This window comes from Talpa occidentalis, unplaced genomic scaffold (assembly GCF_014898055.3).
Source record: "Talpa occidentalis isolate TD23 unplaced genomic scaffold, MPIMG_talOcc4v2.1 talOcc4.4, whole genome shotgun sequence".
Taxonomy (NCBI): Eukaryota; Metazoa; Chordata; class Mammalia; order Eulipotyphla; family Talpidae; genus Talpa; species Talpa occidentalis.
The window spans coordinates 101,683,611-101,709,389 of NW_023604295.1; the positions used below are offsets into that span (position 1 = coordinate 101,683,611).

The following is a 25,779-nucleotide window of genomic DNA, read 5'->3' on the forward strand; positions in this document are numbered from 1 at the left end:
GCAGAGCCAGGAGAGTGCTTGACCCTGAGATTTATGTGGTTTTCTCTGCTGTGCACTGGACAACCACACCTGCTGTCCTCAATACATTTGGTACAGAGACCCTTCCAGATGACCTGCCTGGTGAACTGGACAAGTCTACAAGACCCAATTGGGGCCAAACCCTTCCAAGGGAATTTCAAAGACAGTCAGAGGTTGCCATTTTGGCTGCAGTGGGCTTCCTCTCCTGCTCTGACTGCTTGTCTAGTGGCCACGTCACTGGTTCTCCTCTTACCATCTGTCAGAGTCTGGAAGCACATCTTGCCGCTGAACTTGCCATAGCCGGCCACCGTGCGAGCGCGCACCTGTACCACATATACCATGCCTGGCCGCAGGCCATCGATTCGTGCTGTGTTAGTCTGGCTCCTGGCCATGGAGGAGTTGAACTCATTGTGTTCCTGAAAAAGCAAGGGTTTGAAAGGGATCAGCAGCAGATTCTGAGTGCTGCAGCCCAGCCCTTCCTACCCTGGAGTACCCGGCCCATTAGTTCTTGGTCCTGCAGATCTGCTAGAAGTTGCCACCAGCCACAGGTGGTCACTCTGAATAGGGACAGACTAGCCTGGAGCAAGGGAATGAAAATCATCTCTGAGCCACTGGGATTTTATGCTCTGAAGAGATGGGTCTGAGCAAATGGCTGAGTTCTCAAAACCTGGCTGGGAGTTCATAGTTATTTTCTATCTCCCCCTACAGGGTTCAGAAGTAGAGTTACAAAGCACACCCAGTTTTGCAAAATCCTGTGAAGTCTCTGACCTCAGCAGAAACAACAGAGCAATAATCTGTCTTGCTTCTATTAAGTCCTGATCTTGTCTGTCCTCACCCAAGATCTCCCTGGTGACTTCTCACAATGGGGGTTCTAGATCACTCCTTAAGGTCACTCAGGTCCTCAGACAAATGGCTTTGGGTCCACTCTGGATTTCCTCCCATGCCTGTTTCTGCTTTCACCTTGGCCTGTATGTCTGTCTGGTTCCCCATCCTCCAGATGCACCCTTACCCAGCATCTAGGAGGAAGGTCCTGTGCTCTCACCCTCCCACCCCCTTAAGGTCAGCCCCTTTACCCCCTTTGTCACGCTCTAATAACTTCTTCCCTGCCCCTGTGGCTTGCACACTGTGTCCTCTGGTGTCCACAGATATTACTTGTGTTTCTCATCCTGCTGGCTCTTTCACCCATCGTCAGTGCTGTGAAAGTGCCCTTGCTTTCTCTCTTCACTCCTGTACCTGGACATTCGGTTTGTGCCGGGACTTCTGTGTAACTACCTATCTTTTCTGTCACTCCTTCTCCCCCACCCTAATGCATCCACATCTCTTTTCTAAGAAAAGATCTCCATGTACCCTAAAACTACTATCAGATAAAAAACCAAACTCCTAAATTTAGGTTTTTAGCCCCGTCACAATGAAGTCTCTCACATCCTCCTGAATCATCACTTGGCTGCCCCTTCAAGGACCATACCCCTTGCCACCGGGCCTTCACTTAGGCTACTTTCTTAGACAGAAATGCCTCTTTCCAGGGTTCCCTAAACCTACACTGCCTAAGACCTCCTCTTTTAGGAAGGCTTCCTTCAGTGTTCTATCTCATGGGGTTTCCTCATTGCTGTCCTTCATCATTATACCTCACCCTCCGCATCCTCATAAATACCAGCCTGGTTTCAAGATGCATGAGCATCATTGGAGATTGTGGGTTATCCCCAAGTGTACAGGAACAAAAGTGTAGCATCTGGGTCTGACCCATCCTCACTATAAATCTTAGAGCCTAATGGTTACATCCAAATTGGAGCTCTTGCATCAATCAGAGGGGGTTCCCATGTCTATGTGTTCATCTAGGGTACTGTAACAGTTCTGAGTGCAAAGGTTCAACATTCAAGAGGTATGGTGATAAATGAGGGGAAAGCTGATGACAAGAGATGTGCAAGCCACATCTCCATTCACAGGCCAGAGAAGCTTGGGTAGTTGAGCAGATAAAAGAACACAGTACAATGATAAGGTGTTACCAGCCTGAAAATATGTACATGTCTACTTTGCAAAGGCACAGATGACCTGAAGTGTACCCATTCATTCATTTGGCCAGGTAGTCATGTTTATACATGCTCCCATGTGCTGTGCATTACGTGGGCTGCAGATAGCAAGGCAAGGACCCTCACCTCAGGGATGCAAAATCCTGTGGGTGGACCAGATGATAGCAGTGTTGACTAAGTGACTTGGCCAAGGGTAGCTCAGAGAGCTGTGAAGATACAGCAGAGGGTCACCCAGCCCTGAGTGATAAGGAGAGTGAGAGTGGCTCAGAAAATGAGTTGAGTCACAAAAAATGAAAGAAGTAGCTACATAGACCAAAATGGAGATTGAAAACTGAATAGAATATCCCATGAGAGTAGAACAAAACATGCAAAAGCAAGGTCTAAAGGAGTTCAGGAGTCTGTAAGTAACTGGGTATATCTGGACAGGGGGAAGAGATGAATAATGTGGTAGCAGTTGTAAGGGATCGCAGGTTAGAGAGAGCTTGAACAAGAGTTGAAGCTCTTGTGCACCCTAATGCATAAGAGGCCCAAGTGCACCCTAATGAAAGGAATAGCCATTTGCCGGGAGACACTGCCAGGAGGTTCTGCCCTTCCATCAATTGATCTATTTGAAAAGAAGGTGGATCACCACTACCCCTACCGCCAATTGGGAATTCAGTATAAAGAAGGCCATCTACTCTAGAAGAATGTCATCGAGAACTTTGGTCACTCCTATCTTGACACACTAGAGGTCTGATATCTAAACCTTTAAAAATCACTGTATCATCTTGCTGATTAGGACAAATCCCATTGTTATAAAAATCCAGATGAGTGGATGACCTCTGGTTTTACTAGAATCTGATGGAAGTGTGCTCTGCTGAGAAAAAAGGAAGTTCTGTTACTGAAAAATGTGTTTTGGGGTATTGGCATCTGGATTGCGAAGACCAAACATTTACCCAAAGTCATTTTATAGTCCACACATTCTTCAAGAAGTCCAGTGATTAAAATGAATACTGGTGCTTGTTCCCCACAAAACCGTTAATCAACTTCAGGCAAATGAGTCAGAGCAGTGAGCAAGGTTTTTTTTGTGTGTGTGTCAATTATGAGAATTATGAATTACTTTATAAGCATGTGGGAGACAGAGGCTACAACTCTATCTTTGGAGAAGAGAGACCGGCCCTCCCTATATTTCTCCATCCCCAATATGTAGCACAGAGTTTGCACCCCCTGGGTGCTCAATGACTTGCTGCTAAATGAATGAAGAAACAGCATACTTCAGTCCTGCTATTTCACCCAATCGATGAAGCACAGATATTGCTGAAAGGTCTGAAAGAATTTCTATATGAGAAAATGATCCTAAAATTTGAAGGGTTGAATTCCCAAGGCTATCCCAGCCCATTCTAGCCCAGACAGTTAATATTAAGAGCAAGTAAACATCTAAACACTTAATCATTAAGACAGCCGAGAGCAGATGGAGATGCTCCTCCCATGGTTTGCCTACAAGCGCTGACACCAGGAGTGAAAAGTGCTACAAGACAGTAAACAAGAGAGAATGATGAATGGAAATGTATTAAAATGGGGAAGGAGATGAACATGGATGAGACTCTGAGAATGTCACCAGCTCAATGGCATCTGAGCTCTCTATTAATGAGCTGTTGGAGGAGGCGAAAGCCTCATTGATTCTATTCACGGTGCTGAAATTGAAAGGTGTCCCAAGCACGAACTGAGAGGGTGAAGTGGAACAGGAGATCCAGGGAGGGTTTTCAGAGGTTAAAAAAATACAGTTTATGGCCAATTATCCATTTTTTTAAAAGAAACAGATTGGATCCAGCCATGCCTATCTACTTACATATTCCTACGGCTGCCCTGCCGCTGCCAAGGCAGAACTGAGGAGTTGTAAATGGCTCACAAGCTAAAATATTTACTATCTAGTGAACTATTTGATTCACCTACTCCTGGTTTAGAAGCAGTACAGGATGGAGGGGTAGTGTCTTTTGTTCCTTTGAGTTGAATCCAAGACATCTACTGGGGGGAATTCGATTTGTGTTTGCAACTTCTAAATACCAGGACTCCATGCCTCGTGGAGAAGGGAGGCATGTCACTCTGGTTATAAGCTTTTGGATTTAAAATTAAGATACAATATCTTATTTTAGGGGGTAAGCTAATTTTTTAAAGATTTATTTTATTTACGCAAGAGCTGGGGTACAGGCCAGAGTTGCGGGAGGGTGAGAGCATTCACCAGAGACAGAGCGGGGAGCAGAACAGTCAGACGGATTGAAAGCACGGCTGAGGGGAGCAGCGGGTGAGACAGGAGAGGTCTGCCTCGCCATGTGGGATTCTCCCTGGCTGGCCGGGAATCGAACCGGTGCTACGAAGGCTGTGGAGAGCTTCACAGGGCTGCGCTCAACCTGCTGTGCCACCGGGGAGGACCGGGGGGGTAAGCTAATTTTGAGATCTTCAGCATGATTGGGAAGATGATTGCATCCAGTCCCACGCTGAGCTCAGAAGATTCCATCATATAGACAAATAAAAAAATGTCTATAGTTTTGGTTCTGTGACTTCCTCACTATAGCCTGTGTGATCAAGGTAAGTCATTTAACCTTCTGTGGCTTGCTTCTATCATATGTAAATTGATTTTAACTGATGGTCAAGTATCTCTCTTTTATTTCTTCTAAAGATCAGAGCTACTGTATCTGTGAGTATCTGGCACTTGATAGGTACTCAATATATGATGAATTATTATCACCATGGTTATTATTTCAAAATATCCTCACTGGATAATAGCTTTTCTTTACACATATTGGAAATGGTCAAGACAATGTAAAGAATTCTATAGTACAGCACCATGTAAGGGAAAGAGGGGTCTACAGTACTGTACTGAAAGGCAATCGATGCTTTGGCAGAGAATCTTCTGTGTTCCCCAGGAAAGCTCTCCACCCTCTGGAGTGGGGACAATAATATGCTTCACTGAGGTGCAGCACTGCCTGAGGCAGTGCATGTGCATGCGTATCTGCTAATAATTAGTACAAATTACTGAGAAGTGAAAACATGGCCTGAGATGGGAAAATAAGCTTCCTTCATAGCATCAAAGGTTGAGGTTAATGACAGTTCTTCAATTAGGGTTTTGCATGTAAAGGGAAAGGCAGTGGAGGAGCTTTAGTGTGATTTGGGAACAAGGAGTCATGGGACATGGGCGTGATGGTTTCCTTCCTGTCTGTCATTAGGGCTGTTGGCACAGCAGCCAAGGAAGGCAGGAGGTCTTTTACGTATTTAGCCCCTTCCCAGCACAGCTATTTGCTGCAGGTCAAAGACTATGGGCTCATTTCCTACTATGTGACTGCAGGCAAGTTTTGTTTGGTTTTGAAACTTTTTTGGGTATTGGTTTCTTTACCCATAGCAGCGATATTAATATTTACCATACTGGATTGTGAAAGAGAAAGCAGACAAAATTTATGAAGTCTCTGGTGCCCAATAGGGGCACACTAGGGAAAAATTGTTATTCTTTTTCTGAGATGAGCTACAAATCTCAAGTTCATGTTGGGCGGGGGGAGGATAGGTAGAACCTTGCTGAGACTGCTATCACAGGCATACACCATACAACAGCCATACATGCATTTCAGTTCAGTTGAACTGTTCCGTTCACTTTGGTGATGGCATGAAACCATGTGATCAACTGGTCCAAAGAGATTGGTCTGCAATGGAACTGAATTGAAAGCGCAGACATAAAGCCACACATATATGGACAACTAATCTATGACAAAGGAGCAAAGTATATGCATTGGAACAAGGGCAGTCGCTTCAATAAATGGTGCTACAAAAGGATGAAACTAGACTATACTACCTCACACCATACACAAAGATCAACTCAAAATGGATAAAAGACCTGAATGTAAGACCTGAAACCATACAATATATGGAAGAAAATACAGGCAAAACACTTCATGATGTAGATGTCTCAGAAACATCTTTTTATTTTCAATTTTTTTTATTTTTTAAAATATTTATTTATTTATTTATTTATTTATTTATTTATTTATTCATTTATTTAATTTTATCTATGCAAGCACTGGGTACAGTCAGAAGTGCGGGAGGGTGAGAGAATTCACCAGAGCCAGAGCGGGGAGCAGAGCAGGCAGAAGGACCGAAGCACACTGCTGAGGGGAGCAGCGGGCGGCAGGAGAGGTCTGCGCGCCATGTAGGACCCTCCTCCCGTGGCCAGGGAGCAGCTGGGGATCGAACCGGCGCTGCAGAGGCTGCGGGCAGCTTTGCAGCCCAGCGCTCATCCGCTGCGCCACCGGGGAGGCCCCAGAAACATCTTTAAAGACTCATCCCCTAAAGCAAATAAAATGAAGGGAAAGAAACAACTGGGACTACATCAAATTGAAAAGCTTCTGTACTGCAAAAGAGACACCAAGATGAAGAGACACACCAGAGGTTGGGAGAAAATATGTGCACTCCACAAAACTGATAAGGGACTGATCACAAAAAATCTACAAAGAGCTAACACAACTCAAAAAAACCAAAATAAAGAATCCAGTCAAAAAAGTGGGCAGAAGAGTTAAAAAGACACTTCTCCAAAGAGGAAATGCGGATGGCCAACAAGCACATGCAAAATGCTCAACATTCCTTATAATCAGGGAAATGCAAATCAAAACCACAGTGAAATATCACCTCACATCAGTAAGAATGATCCACATTAATAAAACTAAAGACAACAAATGCTGGGGAGGTTGTGGAGAAAAAGGAACCCATTTACATTGCTGGTAGGAATGCAAACTGGTCCAACCACTATGGAAGGCTCTAAATTGGAGACATTCAGGCAGGGATGGGGATGGAGCGGGATCAAAATGGGAGAGAAGAGCACAAGAGTCTATGATGACAGTTCATGGGTTTCTTGGTGGTTGTAATTTTATGGCGACAACACCTGAGAGTAGAAATGAAACATCGTACAAAAAATGAACAAAGATGTAAAAATATACAAATAAAATTTTAAAACTGAAAAAGAAAAACATACTGGCCTGAAACATTTGGAAAGTCAACATTTAATTTATTAACTGACAAAAAATTTATCAGGTAAATAAAGGCCCTCAAATCGAAGCTGATAGGATATAATGGTGCTTATGACTCCAGATGGTTTGAATTACCACCAATTCACTGAATTATCTGAGTCAACTATCTGTAAAACCCAATATTCTCTAAATAGACTAGAACAATACCTAAATCCTCACTTTCCTTACAAGTTCGGGTCTAATGGCTGAAGGGGATATCTTCTCAAGAACTATATTGGTGACCCGCCTGACCTACCACTTTCAGAAAGCTAAACTGCTATCATTTTATGAATGTAAAAACTGTGACCTGGTCTGGTGAAGTCACCTGACCATGACAATTTGGCTGGTTAGTTAAGCAAGACAAGATTCCAGCTTCCCATGTAGTCAGGTTCCACTATTCAACACTGCCCACACTTGGAGGGTTGCAGACTCCGTCCTCCATCTTCTCCTTACTTACACTGGTTCACCGGAAGATCCCACCCAGGCTCAGGGCTTCCATACCACCTACATACTGACAACTTCCAAATGGACATCGCCACCACAGCCCTCTCTCCTGAGCTCCACACATGTACATGCAGCTGCTCAGTCTGCGTGCCCACTGGCCTATTTCAGAGGCATTTAGACTCAGAGCTGAACTTCTGTCCCTACACTCACCCCAAACATGCTTTACCCACAGAGATCCTTCTCTCAACCAGTGGTGGATACATGCCCTCTGGTGGGTCAGACCAAATCCCCCCTGCTCATCCCCAACATTTGAAATCTAACCTGATGGAAATCCTCTTAACTCTGTCTTTACTTCATGTATCAGGAAACCCACTGTTTCCCCAAGCCTCTGCCTCCACTGATTCAAGCTATCATCATCCTTGTGTTATTTTTTAATTTTCTTAATTTATATACATGTATTTTATATCATTGTTCATTTTTGTACAAGGTATAATTTCTCCTCTCAGGTGTAGTCCCCATCAAATTCCCACCACTAATTCACCTGTGCACCATCACCACAGTCCCTTGTGCTTTCCCTCCCCTGTTTTGACACCTCTGCCTCCTCCTCCCTTGCAGAATGTCTCTGATTTATAGTTGCCTGCTAGTTTTTTAAAATTTATTATTATTGTTATTATTTTTTTTCCTGATCCCTTATTTGGTTCCCCTATATTCTTCCATAATCCTTGTTTTAGAGGATTATAATGTAGTAGGCCTATTTTCCATGAAACAGCCAGAATGATTCTTTCGAAACATAAGTCAGATTTTGTCTGTTTGTTGGTCTTAAACTTGCTATGGATCCTCTTGCCGCTCAGTGGAAAAGCTTAAGTTCTTAAGATCCAACATATCACTTTCCTTGGTTACCTCTCATGTTCTACAATTTTCTCATTGTTTATTTCACTCTTGTCAAGCTGTCTTCTTCCTGCTCCTTAAATCACCAGTCATAATATTGCTTCTGAGGTTTTCAGTCTGTTGTCTCTTTTTCCCAGATAGCCACTGTATAGTAACTTCATCCCTTCTCGGTCTTAGAACAAATATTCTCCAGTTACCACTGGCCTTTGCCATCTTATTTAACACTGCAACTTATTCCTCCTCCAAGCCCGACCCTTTTGATCTTTTGATTTCATTCACCCTGACTGATCTGTTTTTTTCTTTTTCCTTTGCACTACTCATTTTTTGACATATTATATGATTTCCTTATTTTTTTGTTCATAGTCTCCTTCTGCTGGAAAGTAAGTCCCTTGATCACTAGTACATTCTAGACTAGCACCTGCCAAATAACAAACACTCAACAAATACTTGCTAACCAAATAAATGAATGAACTTTGTTTTCTACAAATAATGTGTTGGGTAAGTATAGAAAGTACTATATTTTCCTGGAATTTTGCAAATGTTGCATTTCACTATGGTTGGAGGGAGGTCTTGCTCCCCCCACACATAGATCAGGGACTTAATCCACACAGCCCTAATTCCCTTTTGTTGGTAGCATGTGCCCTGAGGTAGCCCCCCACAGCAGCTGATGAAGAGCAGTCAGGAAGATAAACACAAATTTCTATTTCTATTAATTTCTCTCTCATTCTTTAACATTTCCACATAAGTACTTTAAACCTCCGTAAATATATTGGCACGTTAGCACATGGATTCAACTTATCAGTCAACAAACTTTATTGGAGGTACATGATCAAAATCATTTCAACTGCTCTACAAAACCACATCTTCAGAAAGTTCAGGGACACCTGGCAGTTCTGTAGCACCTGCACTAGCCTAGCAAACACACAACTGGGAGACTGGGATGGGTCCTTCCCAAACCAACCCTCTCCTGAGTTGGTACAGTGCCTGGACTTTGGAGGGTTTTGCCTGGGGAACTCTTCCAGAAAACCTCTGGCCTCTACCATCAGATTCCTCTCTCCGTTAGAACTTCCTCCAAGCCCACAGGCAGAGCTGGCTCACCTTCTCATAGTACCGGATCTCATAGTCCAGGATGATTCCATTGGGCTGCTCTGGCTGTGGCCAGGACAAGGTAATGCTCCGCATGGTTGCACTGACCTGGTGCATGATGGGAACAGTGGAAGGAGCTGTGGAGAGAGCAAGAGACAGGCAGATGAGCAAAACCCTGGTTACATGAGAAGTGCCATCTTTCAGAGCTAATTAGGGAGAGAAATGCCACTGGGTTTGAACACCATCTTTTTTTACTCATCAGCTGAACTGGCTTTGTACAACAGCCTGTGGGTTTTGCACAATGAATGGAGTTGGGCTAAAAGAGTGAGAAAAAGGAGATGACTTAGGACAGGGGACCTGTGTGAGGTCAGAGGCTGGAATGAACATGGTGTTTTCATGGGCAAGGAGGAGAAAGGTTTGACCAAAACATAAGATGGATTCACTGGAAAACAGTGTGGTCTAGGAAAGCTGCAGACAACTAGGAAGGCCATGACAACTGGGCAAATTCTGGCTTCTGAGGAGCAAGGGAAATTTTTTGAGAAATAGGTGTTCGAGATGTTCAAGGGATCCTATTCTTGCAGTAATGGGCTGAGTTATCACAGAGAAAAGAATCTGGGGCCGAGGATAATAGTGGCAGAACAGAACTGGTCAGTGCAGAATTATGTGCAATAGAAAGGGACATTCTAGCAAACATCTTTCTCAGAAAACGCATGTAAGATTTTGCTGCACTTCGAAAGGAAGAGAGGAAGTATCTCTCAAAAAGACATGAACACAGACCAACAACACAGTTCTTCCTGACTTCTGTCACAGTTTTCCAAATGAGGGCATTTTCAATAAAGAGCTCACAAATATGAATGAAGAAATTATACACAAACCAAATATTTGGAAACAATAATTCCAAAATCTGTGAAGTGCTTCCGAAATCTCTTTGGAAATAGCATTATTTATTTCCCAATTCAACATTTTTCACACAGTGTAAGTAAAATGAAAACAGTCTGGAAATAATAAATGAGGGTTGTCTTTCCAGGGGAGGAGGCGGGTAATGGATTAGGTTTTAGTTGCACTCTGCTCAGGGGCTGTTCCATTTAGTCCTGGCACTTCTGCAGTGATGAAGGTCATTTCCTCACGTGAACTCCACTTTACAAGGGTGTCTCTGGGGATAGTAGCTGACTGACATTTGCTATCCTTGCTTTAAGTTAACAGATTCCCCTCCAAGACCTGAAATTACAGAGCGTGACTACAGGGTCATGAGGGCAGCTGCGTTCTCCACCACTCCCTGGATTCCCAGGGAGCACCTACTAAGTGCTGGCCCCTGGAAAGGCATGGGGATGCACAGACCTCATTCTGAGGATGCTTGCAGTCATGGAAGCTGTAGAGAGCATGACATGGGAAGTGTTTTGAAGAGCACTTAGCCTCAGAGTGTCCACTGGAACTTTGTGGGGTTCGCATTTGAGATCTCATTGCAGCCATGAAAATGGTGAGTATGTTAAATGACAAGTGGCCCCAGTTGCAGTCTGTCACCACCATCACACAGAGTCCCACTTCCCACAGGCCCTCACAGTCGATGACCAAGAGTGGCGAGGACACTGTGGCAGACCCATTTCTGACACCTCTGATGGGCAACTTCAGCTCAGACGCGGCCTCCCCACTGGACTGACCCAATGCTTGTGGCAGATTAAGACTGTTCCTACTCCTTCCTCCTTCCTTCCCTCTTCATTCAGAGAAATGAGACCTCACTGTGGTCTGAGGACTCTCCCGCCTCTGGCTTCCATCTCAATTCCCTAGTTAATTTTATAGCACATCTAACCTTGATGTCTACTTCGTGAGTGGTGGACAATCTCCCTACTATTTCCCTGCCAAGTGCTCTTTGCCCTGATCTGCACTGGGCCCAGGGTGGGAGACTCATTGCCTCTGGGGGTTGCTCCAAATGTGGGTAACTCTCAGCAAGTGCATGTCTTTCTCCTCCTTCTCTGAGATTTGTCTTCTTCCCGCTGGTCGCAGTTCTGCTAACTGAAGTAATATGGAAAGCTCCCTCTTCCACAGAATGGCTTGTCAAATAGCTAAAGAAACTAGTTAGGTCTCCCCTGAGTTTTTCCCACTGAAAAGAATGGCTCTATATTATAAACATTTCTCTGAGACTTGCTGCCACCTGAGGTGGCTCTTTTCTGAACAGGGTTCATGTTTTCTAAATCCCTCCTAAAATGTGAGACCCAGAGTTGAACCCAATTCTCTCAGTGCTATTTGAGCAGCAAAGATTCAAGTTAAACTAATATCGACTCTGATCTGTGTACTATACATCTATTCATGTGACCATTAGCCTTTGGATCAAAAACATGTCCCTGCTGTTTGATTCTGAAGTTGCAGTCCAAAATACCCTTTAGGTTTTCCCCTGGTAAACTCCTCATCTTTGGTCTGTAGACCTGACTTTTGATTTTGACTACAGGGATTTAAATATATCACTTTACCATTGTGGTGTTAAATTCGGCTATTAATCTAGTAAGTTGAAATGATTTTTGATACTGATTCAACCATCAAATGCATCTTATCTTCCTTAATATTAATATAGCTTAATATTATAGTCAGGTTCATCAAATAATTAGTTAATTAATTAATTATGCAAATATCCATTGAGCATTTGCCATATGCCACTCACCATTTTAGGTTTGAGAGATACCAGAGTGGACAAAATAAAGTCTCCTGACTTCATAAAGCTTAGAGTGCAGAGATTCAGAGACTAGAATCTAGATTCATCATAAACAGATCAATCATAAGACATGGTAAAAATATTAAGTACAATGGGGCAAAAGAGCAGAGGAGAAGGGATCCGGAATGACAAAGTGGAGGAGGCTGGTCAGGAGAAGGTACATGGGCATCGTGTGGTCAGGGAGGCCTGCCCTGAGAAGCGGGTGCAGGAGCGCAGCACTGAGGGAGAGCACTGCTCTTTCTTGAAAAGAGCAGTGAGAAGGAACAGCCAGGGCTAAGGTTCTGATTGGAGAGCAGCCTGGCATTTCAGGGGAAGAGCAAAAAGTAAGTGGAACTGGAGTAAAGATGAGGGCACAAATGGCAGAGCCCTCAGGGACACACAGGACACTGGCTTCCTCCCTGAGTGAGCCACGGAGCCAGGGAGGGGTGGCAACAGGGGAGTGACAGAATTTGATTTTCATGTTAAGAGTTGCGATGCATTGCAAATAAAATGCAGGGGGCCCTGCAAAAGCAGAAAACCTATGCAACAACATTGCAACAATCCAGCTGCAAGAGCATCTTTCTTGGACCTGGCTGGGAGCAGCACAGGTGGTGGGAGTGAAGTGGTCAGGTTCTGAATAATTTAGACTAGCTCAATGGGTGTGGGATATAGAAGAAACAGAGGCGTCAAAATGACTCCGAGATTTCTGATCCGGGAACTGGAAAGGGGGGGCTGTCACTAACCACTGAGATCAGAGAAGAAACAGGAAGCAGTTTGGGAGAAAGAATCGGGCACTCTACTTGGGCCCTGGTAGGTCCAGGATGTCCAGGAGTAGATGCTGAGTAGGCAAATGAGTGGAGAAGAGTCCAGACTGGAGATAAAAGTTTGGACTCATCAGTGTTTCAAGGACACTGGAAAGAGCAGAAGTGACAGAGATTTCCAAGAGAAAGAGGAGAATGGAATATATATCCTAAGATTTAATGAGGGAAAACAACAAAGGAGCCTGAGAAAGAAAAGCAACAAGGTGGAGCAGAATCAGGAGAGTGTGTGATCCTAGAAATCAAGGGGTGACAAAGCATTCCCGGGATGGGCCCAGGGGAGGAAAGCTGCGGCTAAGTCATGGGAGATGAGCAAAAGAACTGAGGGCAGATTTAGGAACAGGTTGGACGGGTAATGGTGTGGAAGCTCATGATTACCTTTCCCAAGACGTCATGTGCATTGTGTGGAGCATGCACGAGGGTGAGGCCATTTTCCAGAGTCACTCCAGATCCCTGGGGCGCCCCAATGGGTCCACCTGAAAGGTGGTGAATGGCTCCCAATAACCTTGCTTTCCCACCTCCTAACCACTGTGCAGCTCGGGCTGCCTTTCAGACTGTGTGGAAACATAACTTACATGTTGTTAATATGTCTGAGCCATCCAGGTTTTTGGGATCCTGCTACCTCAGGAGCTGAAGCATCACATGTTGTGATTCTGCCTGATAATTTTGATGGGCTTGGTTCTTTTCTTTGCCTCTAATCCCCAAGAAGCCATTACTACAAATTCAATATCTTTGCCAAACATGGTGCCAGGCCCTGCCCTAATCACCAGAATTAATTTGGGGACTATTTGGAAAGAAGGTACTGAAGGTTCAGGAAAGATGTATCTGTCTTAAAGAGGAATAATTAAAAATCCCAATGAAAAGTACCATCCACTTCTCAGCAGAGTAAAGAAGCTGATCCCACAGGTTCTGGAATCCAGAGGGGAGTGGGAAAGGGAAAAATGTCCTAGTGGGCACCTAGGGAAAATCAGCTCAGGTTTGAAGGGAATCAGAACCACGACCATCTGCAGGTTGTAGATGGTTGAGAGACCCTTTAAAAGTGTCAGAAGCAGAAAGGTTGCCCCTTCATTGGTCAAGGGGCTCCTGGATGGAGAAAACACAGCAGCAGGCTGAGTGAGTCCTTTGTCTCTGTTTTTGCCAAGGAAGACTTTGGGGAGCTTTTACTCCCAAATTGCTTTTGAAGCAGACAGATTCAAGATAGTATATCACACACAGCAAAGAAGGTGTACAGAATGTTCCTGCCTGAACTGACAAATGAGATGTGGATAAATTACAGGGACATGAGAGCCCAGCTGCAAGTTATGAAAGAACTCACCGGTGACATGGGACGCACGTCGGCCCAAGCTGGTCACAGGTCACTACCAATGACATCGGGGATGAGGCCTGGACAACCACCAGCCAGCCCTCAGCTTATAAGCAGATCTCCAAAGGATGTTGTGGGGCCTGCAATCCTGTGAGACTCAGGCTGGATCTGGGACGATGATGGGAATCTACCCCAGAAGGGAGCACCCCAAATCTGGACCCTGGAGAAGCCTCGCTGTCCCATCTTAGGTTCAGCTGACCATGCAATGTTAGTTTAAGACATTCCTTGACACTTAAATTTAGTCATTTACTTAGTCATGTTCAAAGGTTTCTTCTTATTTTATTTTCTTTGTTCAATAAGGGTGTTCTCCCTCAACAATTAAGCTTCTCAAATTTCAAAATGTGAGGAATGAGTTGATGCTTTTGCCCTAGGACAATTACTAAGTTCTAATGCATTATCTTTGCTTATTAAAAATTATCTCCTAAAACCTTAATTGATTTTTGTGTCAAAACAGTTTTCTCAACATTTTTAACCATAATCCACTTTGGGATGTAATAAATGCTATAACAATTTACTATATTAAAGTATTTTATTTAAAGCATCAAAAATATTTACACATATTATTAAGGAAAATAATAACACAACACACATTCAAAACTAAGTGGAATCTATTGGAGTAAAATGTTTGAAGTGCTTATAAAAATATGTAACTTGCATTTCAGAGTTAAACAAATCTCACCTAAGGGGTACATGTTAGCTCTCTGGGTAGAAATCACACCAGGACAACCTTGCTCTGAGGATACCTTTCTTCTGCCCTGGAAGCCAGGGTGCAAGTCACACCTCAGTCCTTCCTAGCTCAGCTCAGGTAGCAGCCCTAGCAAGTCTCCTGGAAGACAAATGGTCTCCCCAGTTAGGAGGACTTTCAGAGCTGAACTTTCCAAGGAGGTCCATAGAAAGGGAAGCCCATCTGCTTCCCTCAAAACAACTCACATTGGGCAGAGTCAGGAGCTTTCCTTGGACTCTTCCCTATGGTTTGCAGGTTGAGGTCCTCACAATGACCCCTCACAGTGACAGGGCTGCCCCACCCTGAAGAGTGTGCATCTGGGGTGTAGTGACCACATCTACCATCCACTGCATTGCTTGTTCTAAGACAAATATTCATCTGTTGGTGGATATCTGGATTGTTTCCACATTTTAGCTATAATGAATTATGCTGCTAAGAATATTCATTCTCAAGGATCTATGTGGGTCTCTGGGATCTTATGGTAATGCTAACCTCTTTCCTCTATTCTTTCTAGAAGAGCATTTCCCATCCAAATCAGCTTGGGACTAGCAAAAGATGCAATCAATACTGTAGACCCCAATTGTTAGGCAAGCAATGTAGGGTAAGGAAAAGGAGGGAGCCTGGAGTCCTTGCCAGGACAGTAGGACTTAGCAGAGATAAGGAGGGGCTCTGGAGATGCTGCAGAGAGGTGGGTTCCCACTCCAGGTCTGCCATCTGTTGACTATGATTTAGGGTTCAGTATATGTAACTTCTTTAGACCTCAAATTATTCAACTGTGTAACAGGAAGATTAATCCTTAAGTTACGAGCCTTTTAAATATTTCTAGGACCCATTGCTGTGCGACCCATTGCTCCTTTACAACTTTCCAGTTGCCAGGTCAGAGGACTTGTCAATTACCCCAAAGTCTCCTTCTGGGTCCACCACTGTTTGCATATGTAAATCAATTCCAGGGCACAGTTCTCCAAGGTAAATGTGGAAACCCCCATGCAGTGACAACCTTGGGTATTTATTTGATAAATATCTTTGAGAAGATAAATAAACACGTCAACCAAGTCAGGGTAAAGGCAATGGGTAAATATGGGCTTGAAAAAGGAGAGGGCTAACATTGGGGTTCCCCAGAGGCTGGTGTGATAAATTCTCCAGAAGAAAGATGGGTTTCCCGTGACATCTCCTCCCAACTCAAAGCCCTTATTTTTAATAACTCTCAGTGGACTGTAATCACCACCTGGGGACACAGTACACTGTGATCTAACTTTCCAAGGGCTCATCTCTGCTCTCCATCACTGGAATGAAACTCTTTAGGGAAGAAATAATTTTTTTTCACCTTTTTCTTTTCTTTTTTTTACTGTGCTAGCACATAACAGACATTCAGTAAAAGTTTGCCCTTCCTCAAATAATTCTAGACTCTTCCCTAAAGACATCAGAAATAAAAGGTGTTAGAATGTGTCATTGCATCCAACATGGATAGTTGTTTTCAAAGGAGAAAGGAGGGGGCAGGGTTGATTCTGCCACTGCTACCTGGGGAGGTTTGGAGGGGGCACCCAGAGGAGTGGGGGCAGGAGGGCTTCTACTTGCCAAAGAGGCAGGGACCCTGGAAGCTCGGGCCACCCCTGTCTCACTGGGATGTTTCAGCTGAAATGTTACCCTTAAGTTAGTGGTTTTCTGAGTTCTCTTTTTTATAAATTGTGGAAATGTTTTTCTAAATAAAATTTTCCTTGAAGCATGAAGTGTCACTCTGAAGTGGGAGCCCAAGAACCTGACCTCCCCAACCCAGACTCTGAAGGGATCACAAGGAGATCCAAATATGCTGGGCAGCCTCAGAAGTCCCCTTGGGGCCTCAGATTAGATTGTGTGAGTTCCTCAAGGGTGTGGGTGAGGAGGTGTGAGAAGTAGGGGAGACGGCTTTTACTTTCCATGTATGAAACAACATCCTTAGAAAAAAACCAAAGTCTGTGTTTAACTGTCAGCTAAGGACTTTAGGGCCACATTAGTTCTGATGCCAAAGAAGAACAACTTGCACACTGATGAACTGTGCAAATGATGAACAGTGCAAGGATGAACTGTGTTTCCTCTGACACTTCTCTTCTAGAAGATAACTTTGTCGAGTTAGGTACTGTTTAGACAGGTTCTCCCTCTGTTGATGAAAACTCATTTCATTGCACAAACATGCTTGAATTTTACATTAGGAAGCCTGACTCATTAAATATTTTTGGTGCGGTAACACTTCTGGTCAAAGTAGATTAAACAAATAAGCAATTAGCTTGGAGACTGGGTATGAATACAAAAGCAGAATTAATTATTTTTCTAATTGTTTTCCCCTATTGTGGACACTGGCTCCTTCACTTTTGCTCCAGGCTGTGCCTTGAGATGACCTTGACACCCCTTCAGGCTTCCTCTCTACCTTCCAGTCATCTGGCAACAGAGGACTTTCTTGGGTGGGTTGCATTGGTCGGGTGCTTTTGTGGACGTGACTGAATCCGGTCATGGGCTCAAAGAAACATGAGTGGGGGACAAAATGAAGGCTCCGGGACTGGATGGCTGAGCCAGTCCCACACCTCAGACAGGTGCCTTCTTCATGTGTCCATCACTAAAGGTTTGGTTCCAAGTTGGGGTGGAGGTTACTCTCAGATGTGGTTTACAGTGTGGGGGGATTCTTTATTGGGATCACCTACCTCGTAGTTGTCAAAATAGGCTCCTGAATCAGCATGACCTAGGAACTGGTGAGAGAAGCACAAATTTGAGCCCACTCTACTGAAGCAGAAATGGGGGGGAGTGAAGACAGTCAGCTGAGTTTTAAGAAGCCCTCCACGGTATACTGAAGCACACTCAAGTTTGAAAATAATGTGTCTAGAAATCAGAATGTTAAACTTTAAGGGACATCCAAGGTTATTCGGTTTCTGTCAACTTTTACAATTTATGGGTTAGCGAAGAGGGCAAGAGGGGGACGGGTCTCCCTGGGTCCCCAGCAGGCTGGCGCAGAGCAAGGAACAGCCCAGCCCCCTGTCCTTCTCCCTCTCCCCTGACACATGCCCCCAGCATTTTCACAACCCCTTTTGAAAGTGCCCAGTATACGAGGGGCCAGGGTCATGTCACTGCTGGATGGGTACTGCCCTCCGGAATCCCTGAGGAGGAGAGCAGGAGACCCCACAGAGTGAGAGTGTGCAGAGTCCTGTGCCAGGAGGAGAAGGTATCCAGACCAGTGCAACACTAGGGCACCTCTGCCTCTTGGGTCAAACCCCTCCCTTCCTCCCTGCTGGGGTAAGCAGCAGTACACCAAGAAACAGCCATTTACTTGGGGAAGGAGAGCAAAGCTGCACAGTGTGGCCGCGAGGCAGTGAAAGGCTGAGGGAGGCGTGTGTATAGGGCACTTGTCATAGTGGCTGTCCCTGGCAGGCTCCCTGGGGTGGCTGTGGAGGTGGCAGAGGACAGACCCAGCAGGACTCCAGAGGCAGCTGGGGCACGTGGCTCAGCTCCACCTCCTGAAGGCCTGTCAGCCTTCCTGGTGTGGGCGTGGGACAGGAGCCATGGCTGTGGTTTGCAGACTGTCTGATCACAGAAGGCAGTTACCCAGATACACCAGCAATGGACAGGCCACAGGAGCTGGCAAATAAGGCCCAGCAAGGCATGGTGTGCCTGTTACACTCTTATTTTCACCCACACACATAAAGCAGGGCAAACACCACAGCCAGGGGACCCACACCACTACCCTAACCCTGACACACTGCCACCAAAAGTGGGCGGAACAGATACTGTGATAGTCCATAGTCCTGGGCCTGGAGATCAAAGTCTCCTGGCCGTAGGGCCCAGAGCCCCTCTTTCTGCAGGCAGGTTTGCATCCCGTAGTGCCCACCTATGGGCCCCTCCTTTCGCCATCAACCCCACAAAATTCTGGCCTCCTCCTCCTTCACCCTGACTTCCTCCTCAACCACCTAGCACATCCCTACCTTGGGCCTTCTAAAAACACTGCTCATTAAACTCCCCAATTCCACCTCTTCCCCAGGCCCCACCACCCCTTCCCAGAGCAACTCTCCATGCAACTCTCCCTGGGGGACCCTCTGCCCTGCAGCCCTCTCAAGCATGGAGGTTGAAGATTTTCCTCCAGGCACTACTCTGGGTCAAGAAGTGGGCCGTGTCCTTGCTGCCATCACCTCTCTTACATCATAACTCTCCATCTCCTGTATCACTAGTAAAAATGCTACTCAAGTCTTCTGCTCCCCATTTGTGGGGTCACCGTGTTTCCCTCCCCCACCACCATGACTCCCCTGTGCATGACTCACTGACGACTAGGGCTTCCATCCGCCTCTTCTCTGCCTGAGTTCTGCCCTCCTGCAGATGACTTCCACGTCCACTTGAATAGTGCATCTCCATGCCCTGAACCCCACAACTCTTCCATGTCTATTTCCACTTGAACTTTGCTTCACCGGAAGTCACTCTGTTTCCAAAGCCACAGATTCAAGTACTGTGCTTTCTCACGGCTTCCTTGGATGAGATTCCTGCAATTCTCACCAGCCTCGTCTATACTTTCCACTCAGTGCATCAGCCTTCTCCTTTATTTATATCCCTCATTATCCAACTTAGCAATAATATAATTGACATTACTCCCTTTCCCCACAGGCAGGCATTGCCTTTATCCTTTCATAAGATTCAGCCAGCAAAACTTATTTGGAGCCGGATCCACAACCTCTGGAGGGTCTGCTCCCGAGCAGCCATGCACAGCCAAGAAAGCCACATGACAGGACAAAGGGGCAGCTTTGTAAATACACGACCAGTGACCACAAAATGAGTTCTCAACACTTCTCAAAATCTTCAATTTCTCTGGTCAGTACCTTCTCCCGTTCTTTGTAATGGCACTGCCAAACCTTTTCTCCTCTCCTCAGAAGTTCTACCCTAGTACTACTCACTTCATTCTCAGCAGTCAGCTTATTTCCCATCTCACAGAGAAAACAGGAGCCTGGATAGCCAACTGCATAAATAATACCTTTATTTGGGTACTCCAAATCTCTACACATCACACACGGACAAAATTGAACCCACCACTCTTTGACACCATCCCTGGCACACTTCGGGGAGCCCCTGGGATGACGTCTCTCTATTAGCAAACCATTGGTTCATTCTGCTGCTTTGATTTCTTCATTCTCCATGTCAGTTGTTTGCAAGACATCCTCAGGAAAGCTGCACACTAAGCCAATTTCCACACCCACCCTGAGGACTTCTGAACCTGGGAGAAAACAGTTCCCTTGGGCTCCCTCAGGGTGTACCCGGCTCACAGCCACCCCTGAGAGCCCTGCCCTCCTGATGAGGTGGGACGCCTTGTCACCAAGCCTCAGGGCTCTTGGCTGTGCTCAAGCCTCACTGAGTCCCTCCTGCAAGGTCACCTTTGTGGCCCTCCTAGTCCTCTGTGCTGAACCCTCTCCCTTCCAGGCCATCAGATTAACTAACACCAGACCCCTGCATATCCACATGCAAACTGTTCCTGCAAATAAGCATCAACCCATTGGTTTAAGAGGTACCACCAGACTGTGAACATGATGTAAGACCAGATATGACATACCCAAAAAACAGCACACCTTGCTGAGGTGCAGGGGTCACTGGAGTGGTGAGAACTGGTATTTCCCCTTGGGAGTCCTTGGTCTATTAGGAGAAATATGGCCTATGAATCTGAAAGACCAATGCACAATCAAAGACTCTTTTCTTCATCCTTACAGTTGGTAGAGTTCAGGGTATGTGTCACAGGACAAAACACACACAGGATTTTCTATGGGCCTTGAATGGACCATAACTGACTCACAGAGGTCATGAATGGACTTATGCTCCTCTGAGTTTTTCTGGCAAGATAAAGCATTTGCTCTGTCCCTTAAAAAACAAAACAAAACAAACAAACAAACAAACCAGAAAGAAAGAAAAGAAAAACACATACATTTAAAATCAATGGCCCAATTCTATAGCTAATGTTGCCCTGCAGCTCACTCCCAGAAGAAAACTGATCCCTGAGACTGGGGGGTGGGCAAAGAGTCTTCCTTGCTCTGGAAAATATTTGTGGTCAGAGTTGCCTTTATTTACCCAGAACATTTAACGTGCCTTTTTCCCTCATCTTTCACATCCGCTCAGAGAAGATGTTAATTTTCTGAAATTAAACACTTAGCTTGATTACTGTTTTGTTAATTGCTGCATTCAAAAACCCCCGGTGCTCCTGCCTGTTTAACATGGATGGCGCTGTGAAAATGATAGGCCCGGAGCTGGCGTGCAGGTGGACAGACAACAGCTCTGGAATGCCATCCCGGCACCCTGCCGCGCATGCTCAGGCAGCTGGGTCCTGCCCAGGGAGACAAGAAGCCTGGGCCCTGGCAGAACCTGACCCTCAAGGCAGTGTTCTGGGAGGGAGGTGTCAGATCTCACTGGCATCTGGGGCAATGTAGGGGTTTTACTCCATTCATAGCAGCCCTCCCAAAGAAGCTCAAGGAAGGAAGATGCAATGAGAGGGAGAACCATGCCGTGTGTTGGGGCTATTAGTTTAAGAAAAACATAGGCATTCATTCACACTTTTACTAGCTAATTTGTTAATTCATTCAATGGACAGTTATTGAATGCTATTATTTCACTAGACCCTGGGGGACCATGACCAATAAGGGGGAGCCAGGGCATGCTCTCCAGATTACAGTTGGCTCATGGGGCTGACATGCCAGAGGACTGTGGAGTGGTCACATCACCAGGCCTCCCTCCTCCCCTCTGCCTTACCAAGGTCTCAAGATGAACAACAAACAGCTTACAATCCAACCAGAAGTTTCCTCTTCAAGGACAGTTATGACAATCTTATTTGCACTTCGAACAGTCGCACAGCCAGTATACCCATTTTCATGTAGCATACCATGTACTTGCAGTACTGACCCAGATGGGGTAAAACGAGCCCCCCAGGTTCCATGGGGGCCCTCTAGTCATCCTTGCAGCAACACCAAGTGCAACATTCTCAACTGATCTCGAGCTGTTAGCAGCATCACTGGTCACTATGCAGGAGTGGGAACAGGGAGAATTCCTATAACCACCACCACGTGACCCAGCAGGTGATAGCTGTCTGTGAGAATTTCCAGTTGGCCAGTTAGTGAATAATAAAATTCTACACTGCCATGTATAACAATAAGGAGACTGAAATACATCCTAACTTTGGAAACTAAGCATTGGCACCCCAGCAGGTTATGGTGCCAAATAGCCCAGCTGAGGGCTTCCCAGCTAGACACCTGCTCCTATGTGACTTTCCTGGACCTCTGACCCCAGTGTCAGGGAGTGCTGTGGACCAGAAGGGATGCTTCACAGGCTCTAAATTTTGTTTGTGTTGTTTGCTCCTGTATCCTGGTGCCTGCATCAGTGCAAGACACACAGAAGACCTTAATAAGTATTTGCTGAGTAAGTAAATGAATGGAAGTCCCTAGCAGCAGGAACCAAGTCAGCACACGGAAAGCAGTCACAAAACTATTGAATAAACAAACACATTTCCAAAGTGGAAGTGCTTAAACAACCCCCTTTGACTGTGGTTACATCTCACTGTGTTCCTAGGAGCAGATGCAGGCTTAGAGCATCTATATAAGATCTTCCGTTAAGTTTTCCTTCTAGGATCTGGAAAGTACCTGGTCCCCTGGTGTCACCTGCAGGGATCAGTTGGCTACCTGTATCCCCGTAGGACATATTCTGGTCACCACACAGCCACACATTAATATACTTACTCATGTATAGTGATGAAAGGAAGCTAGCAATTATTTACCAGAGTTTTCTGTGCCCAGTGCTGTGTGGTCCCCTCCTCATGAAGCTGGGGCAGTGAGCAAATGATTTTCTACAGAGCTCGCCATCTGGTGGAGAACCCCGGGGCTGTCAGGGGTGAAAGCCAAGACTCAGCTCAACAGACAACATACCGCTATCTACGAATGTCCAGAACCTTTTCTAAGGTCATTCGAAAGTTCCTTCTCTCAATGCCAGAGTTTAAGAAACAATAAAAACAAGCTTTCTCAAATTAACAATGAGAAGAAAGCAATGAAATGAACTATGAAATTGAATTAAGAACAGTGAAAATTTCATTTACTTAACTTTTCTTAAAAAAACCTTTTTTTTATTGACTTCAATAAAAGTTTACTTAAAAGTCATTCAAGTCTTTTTAAAGTTCTGACTCAATCTTTTCTCTGATCTGGCGCAAATTTTGTCTGCTAATTTCCAATGAGACCAGCCCTTAAAAATGAACTAGTTTTAGCATATGGATCTTACCACTCTAAATTTTTACAGGCAGCAGTGTAATATTGTTTTAATATTTAATTTTGAGATTTACATAATATCTTTCCTCCAAAGAGCTCAATATATTGCAATATCATAAAATTCCTTTTCATATTCAAAGATTATTCTTTATGCATGCAAATACTATATTTAACCAAGGAATAATGCAAATTAGGTGATGTATTCAGAGGAATTGGTGGGCTAGGTAATTCTTTTTTAGGAAAAGTAGTGTCTCTAAGTGACTTTAATTGTCTAGGAACTTCAAAAATGCCCTAAAATGGACAAATTATAGGCACTTGTGACTATTAACAGAAATAGTGTGTTATTTTTTAAACAAAATTAAGTAATGGAATGTGTCTGTGTTGTGGGCACAGTGAATGTGTTAGTATTCCTCATGCAATCGGCACAGCAGGCCACACATGAACTGTGTGTAATATAAATGTCAGGGAGAAATACTGCCAATGGCACCATGAAAGGAAGGGGGAAAGTGTTGCTTCTCCAAACATGATGAGCAGACTGGCGGGCTACTCTGAGTAGCAGGACCAGCCTTGTGCCATGAACACAGGTGCTGGCTCCACTTGTGCCCACATCTTTAACTCAATAGCACACAGACATCATTGCTGTCCCTTCCAGCGCCTACTCCCTCCTCCAAGAATAGACAAACCAGTATCTGTCATTTATCTCGTGTGGATGACATCAGTCCCAAACAAAGAAACTGAGAGGCCTTAGAAGCAAACATTCTAGGAAGGAAAAGTCCAGCAAATTGCTATCTGGCACATTCTCAGAAATGACATTCATCTTCTGGCCCCAGCAGTGTTTAGAAAGTGACTTTCTAGCCCTTGTCTCATTGGCTTGTCACAACAGCACTAGGAAGCAGATGTTATTGCTTCCATTTTGCAGAGCAGAAAGGAGATGGTGGTAGTTCCATGAACTTGCTTGAGTCACATGGGGAGCAAAGAGAGGGAGCAACTCCAGAAATGCCCCACTGCATCTCTGCCACCATGAGGCCACGAGGCCAGGAAGGTGACTGCCCACATGGAACCAGACTGACACTACCCAGCGTGCCCACCGCTCAGGCCTGGGAAAATCCGATTAGCCTCTGCATCAGAGGCTGCAAACCACACCAACTAACCAAATCCAGAATCAGATTTATTCGTTCTCAAGTAGTTTACATTTTTCCATTTAGTTTGTATGGATTTTCAGCTTATAAGACTTGGCAGCACTGGGTATGGCCCACTCACTGGAGCTGAATAGGGGCTACCCCACTTTTCTGTGGTCCCTACCACTCCCTGGAGCCTCACATCTGGCGCTGCTTTGCTCCACTCCATCACCTGCCTGGCCTCACCAGCCTCTGAATTTGTTCTCTCTGGCTTAAAAGGTTCCAAATTTACTGCCTTGATTTTATGTTGCTACTAGTTGATTTCAGAGATGTGCTGGTGTGATTTGTCTTATTTCTTTTTTGCAAGTTTTCCTCTGAGGTCCCTTCCCCAACTCTGACATTCAGAGTCTAGTTAGCAGAAAAGAGAAGTAAAGTTTGTCATTCACTCTAATTCTCTCTGACAGCCAGATGATCCGGTCATCAGTCTGAATCTGGAGCCAGGTGCCAGAGAGTGACTGCAGGAGTGAGTGCTGATAACAACCTCTCTGCAGTGCGCTTGGCCACTGGAACAGGGAGAGTTCCACCTGATCTGGTCTATTTTAAACTTAAGGCAGTGGTATTCAATGCAAGCCTGCATCCCTGAAGACCTCACGTAAATCCGAGCTTGCATAATTCATGACCAACCCTGGGCGAAGATGATGGACATTTTTTTGACAGCTAAAGTGGCCCAGCTATGTGGCAGTAGCTTAGAAAGAGCTTACAACTTACACAGCTCACCATAATGCAATTTTTGATCAGGCTGAGGATAAAATGGCCACAAATCTGAGTTTGTAGCCCTGAAACACCCTTTGTCACTGTGAGATGTGAGCAAATTCCAAAAGCATTGATTCTGGTTTCTTTATGGGACCCACCTCATCTTGGCCAATAACAGCCTGGGGGGTTGGCACATTGGAGTGTGCCCAAAATGGTAGTTCCCTGCCACAGCTTATGGGCTGGGTGAAGGTCCAGTCTTCATACTCTTCATGTAATGTGAGATCCTTGAGTGGCCATGATGGTGTACACGGCTGGGGCTGTCACAAAGGGGATGGAAACACTGCATCTCACGACTCAACATACCCTTCAGTGTACCCTTGGGCACGACTGCCTCTCAGAGAAGAACTATATTGTTTATGCGCTCAATGGGCCCAAAGATGGTTCCACAACTTCTATGGTCTCCTCTTACACCACAAGCCTTGGGGTCAGGATGACATTCTCGGATGCACTGAGACTCTTTAACTGATACCTAATTCAGCTAATATGAGGTGCCTGCCACTACTGGGCAGGGTTCATGTGAGCAGCCTGATGCAGCA

General features: G+C 45.1%; 1 protein-coding gene across 5 annotated transcripts in view; it reads right to left on the reverse strand.

The window, feature by feature from the left end:
• The window catches only part of EPHB1 (EPH receptor B1), a 424,222-nt gene that overhangs the window by 90,423 nt on the left and 308,020 nt on the right, over nucleotides 1-25,779 (reverse strand). For all 5 annotated transcript variants that reach the window (XM_037525939.2, XM_054700814.1, XM_054700812.1 and 2 more), the window contains exons 6-7: nucleotides 9,503-9,627; nucleotides 272-434 (exon numbers count right to left, since the gene is read on the reverse strand). In XM_037525939.2, the coding sequence (XP_037381836.2) occupies nucleotides 272-434; nucleotides 9,503-9,627 (288 nt within the window). The remainder of the gene's footprint in view (nucleotides 1-271; nucleotides 435-9,502; nucleotides 9,628-25,779) is intronic.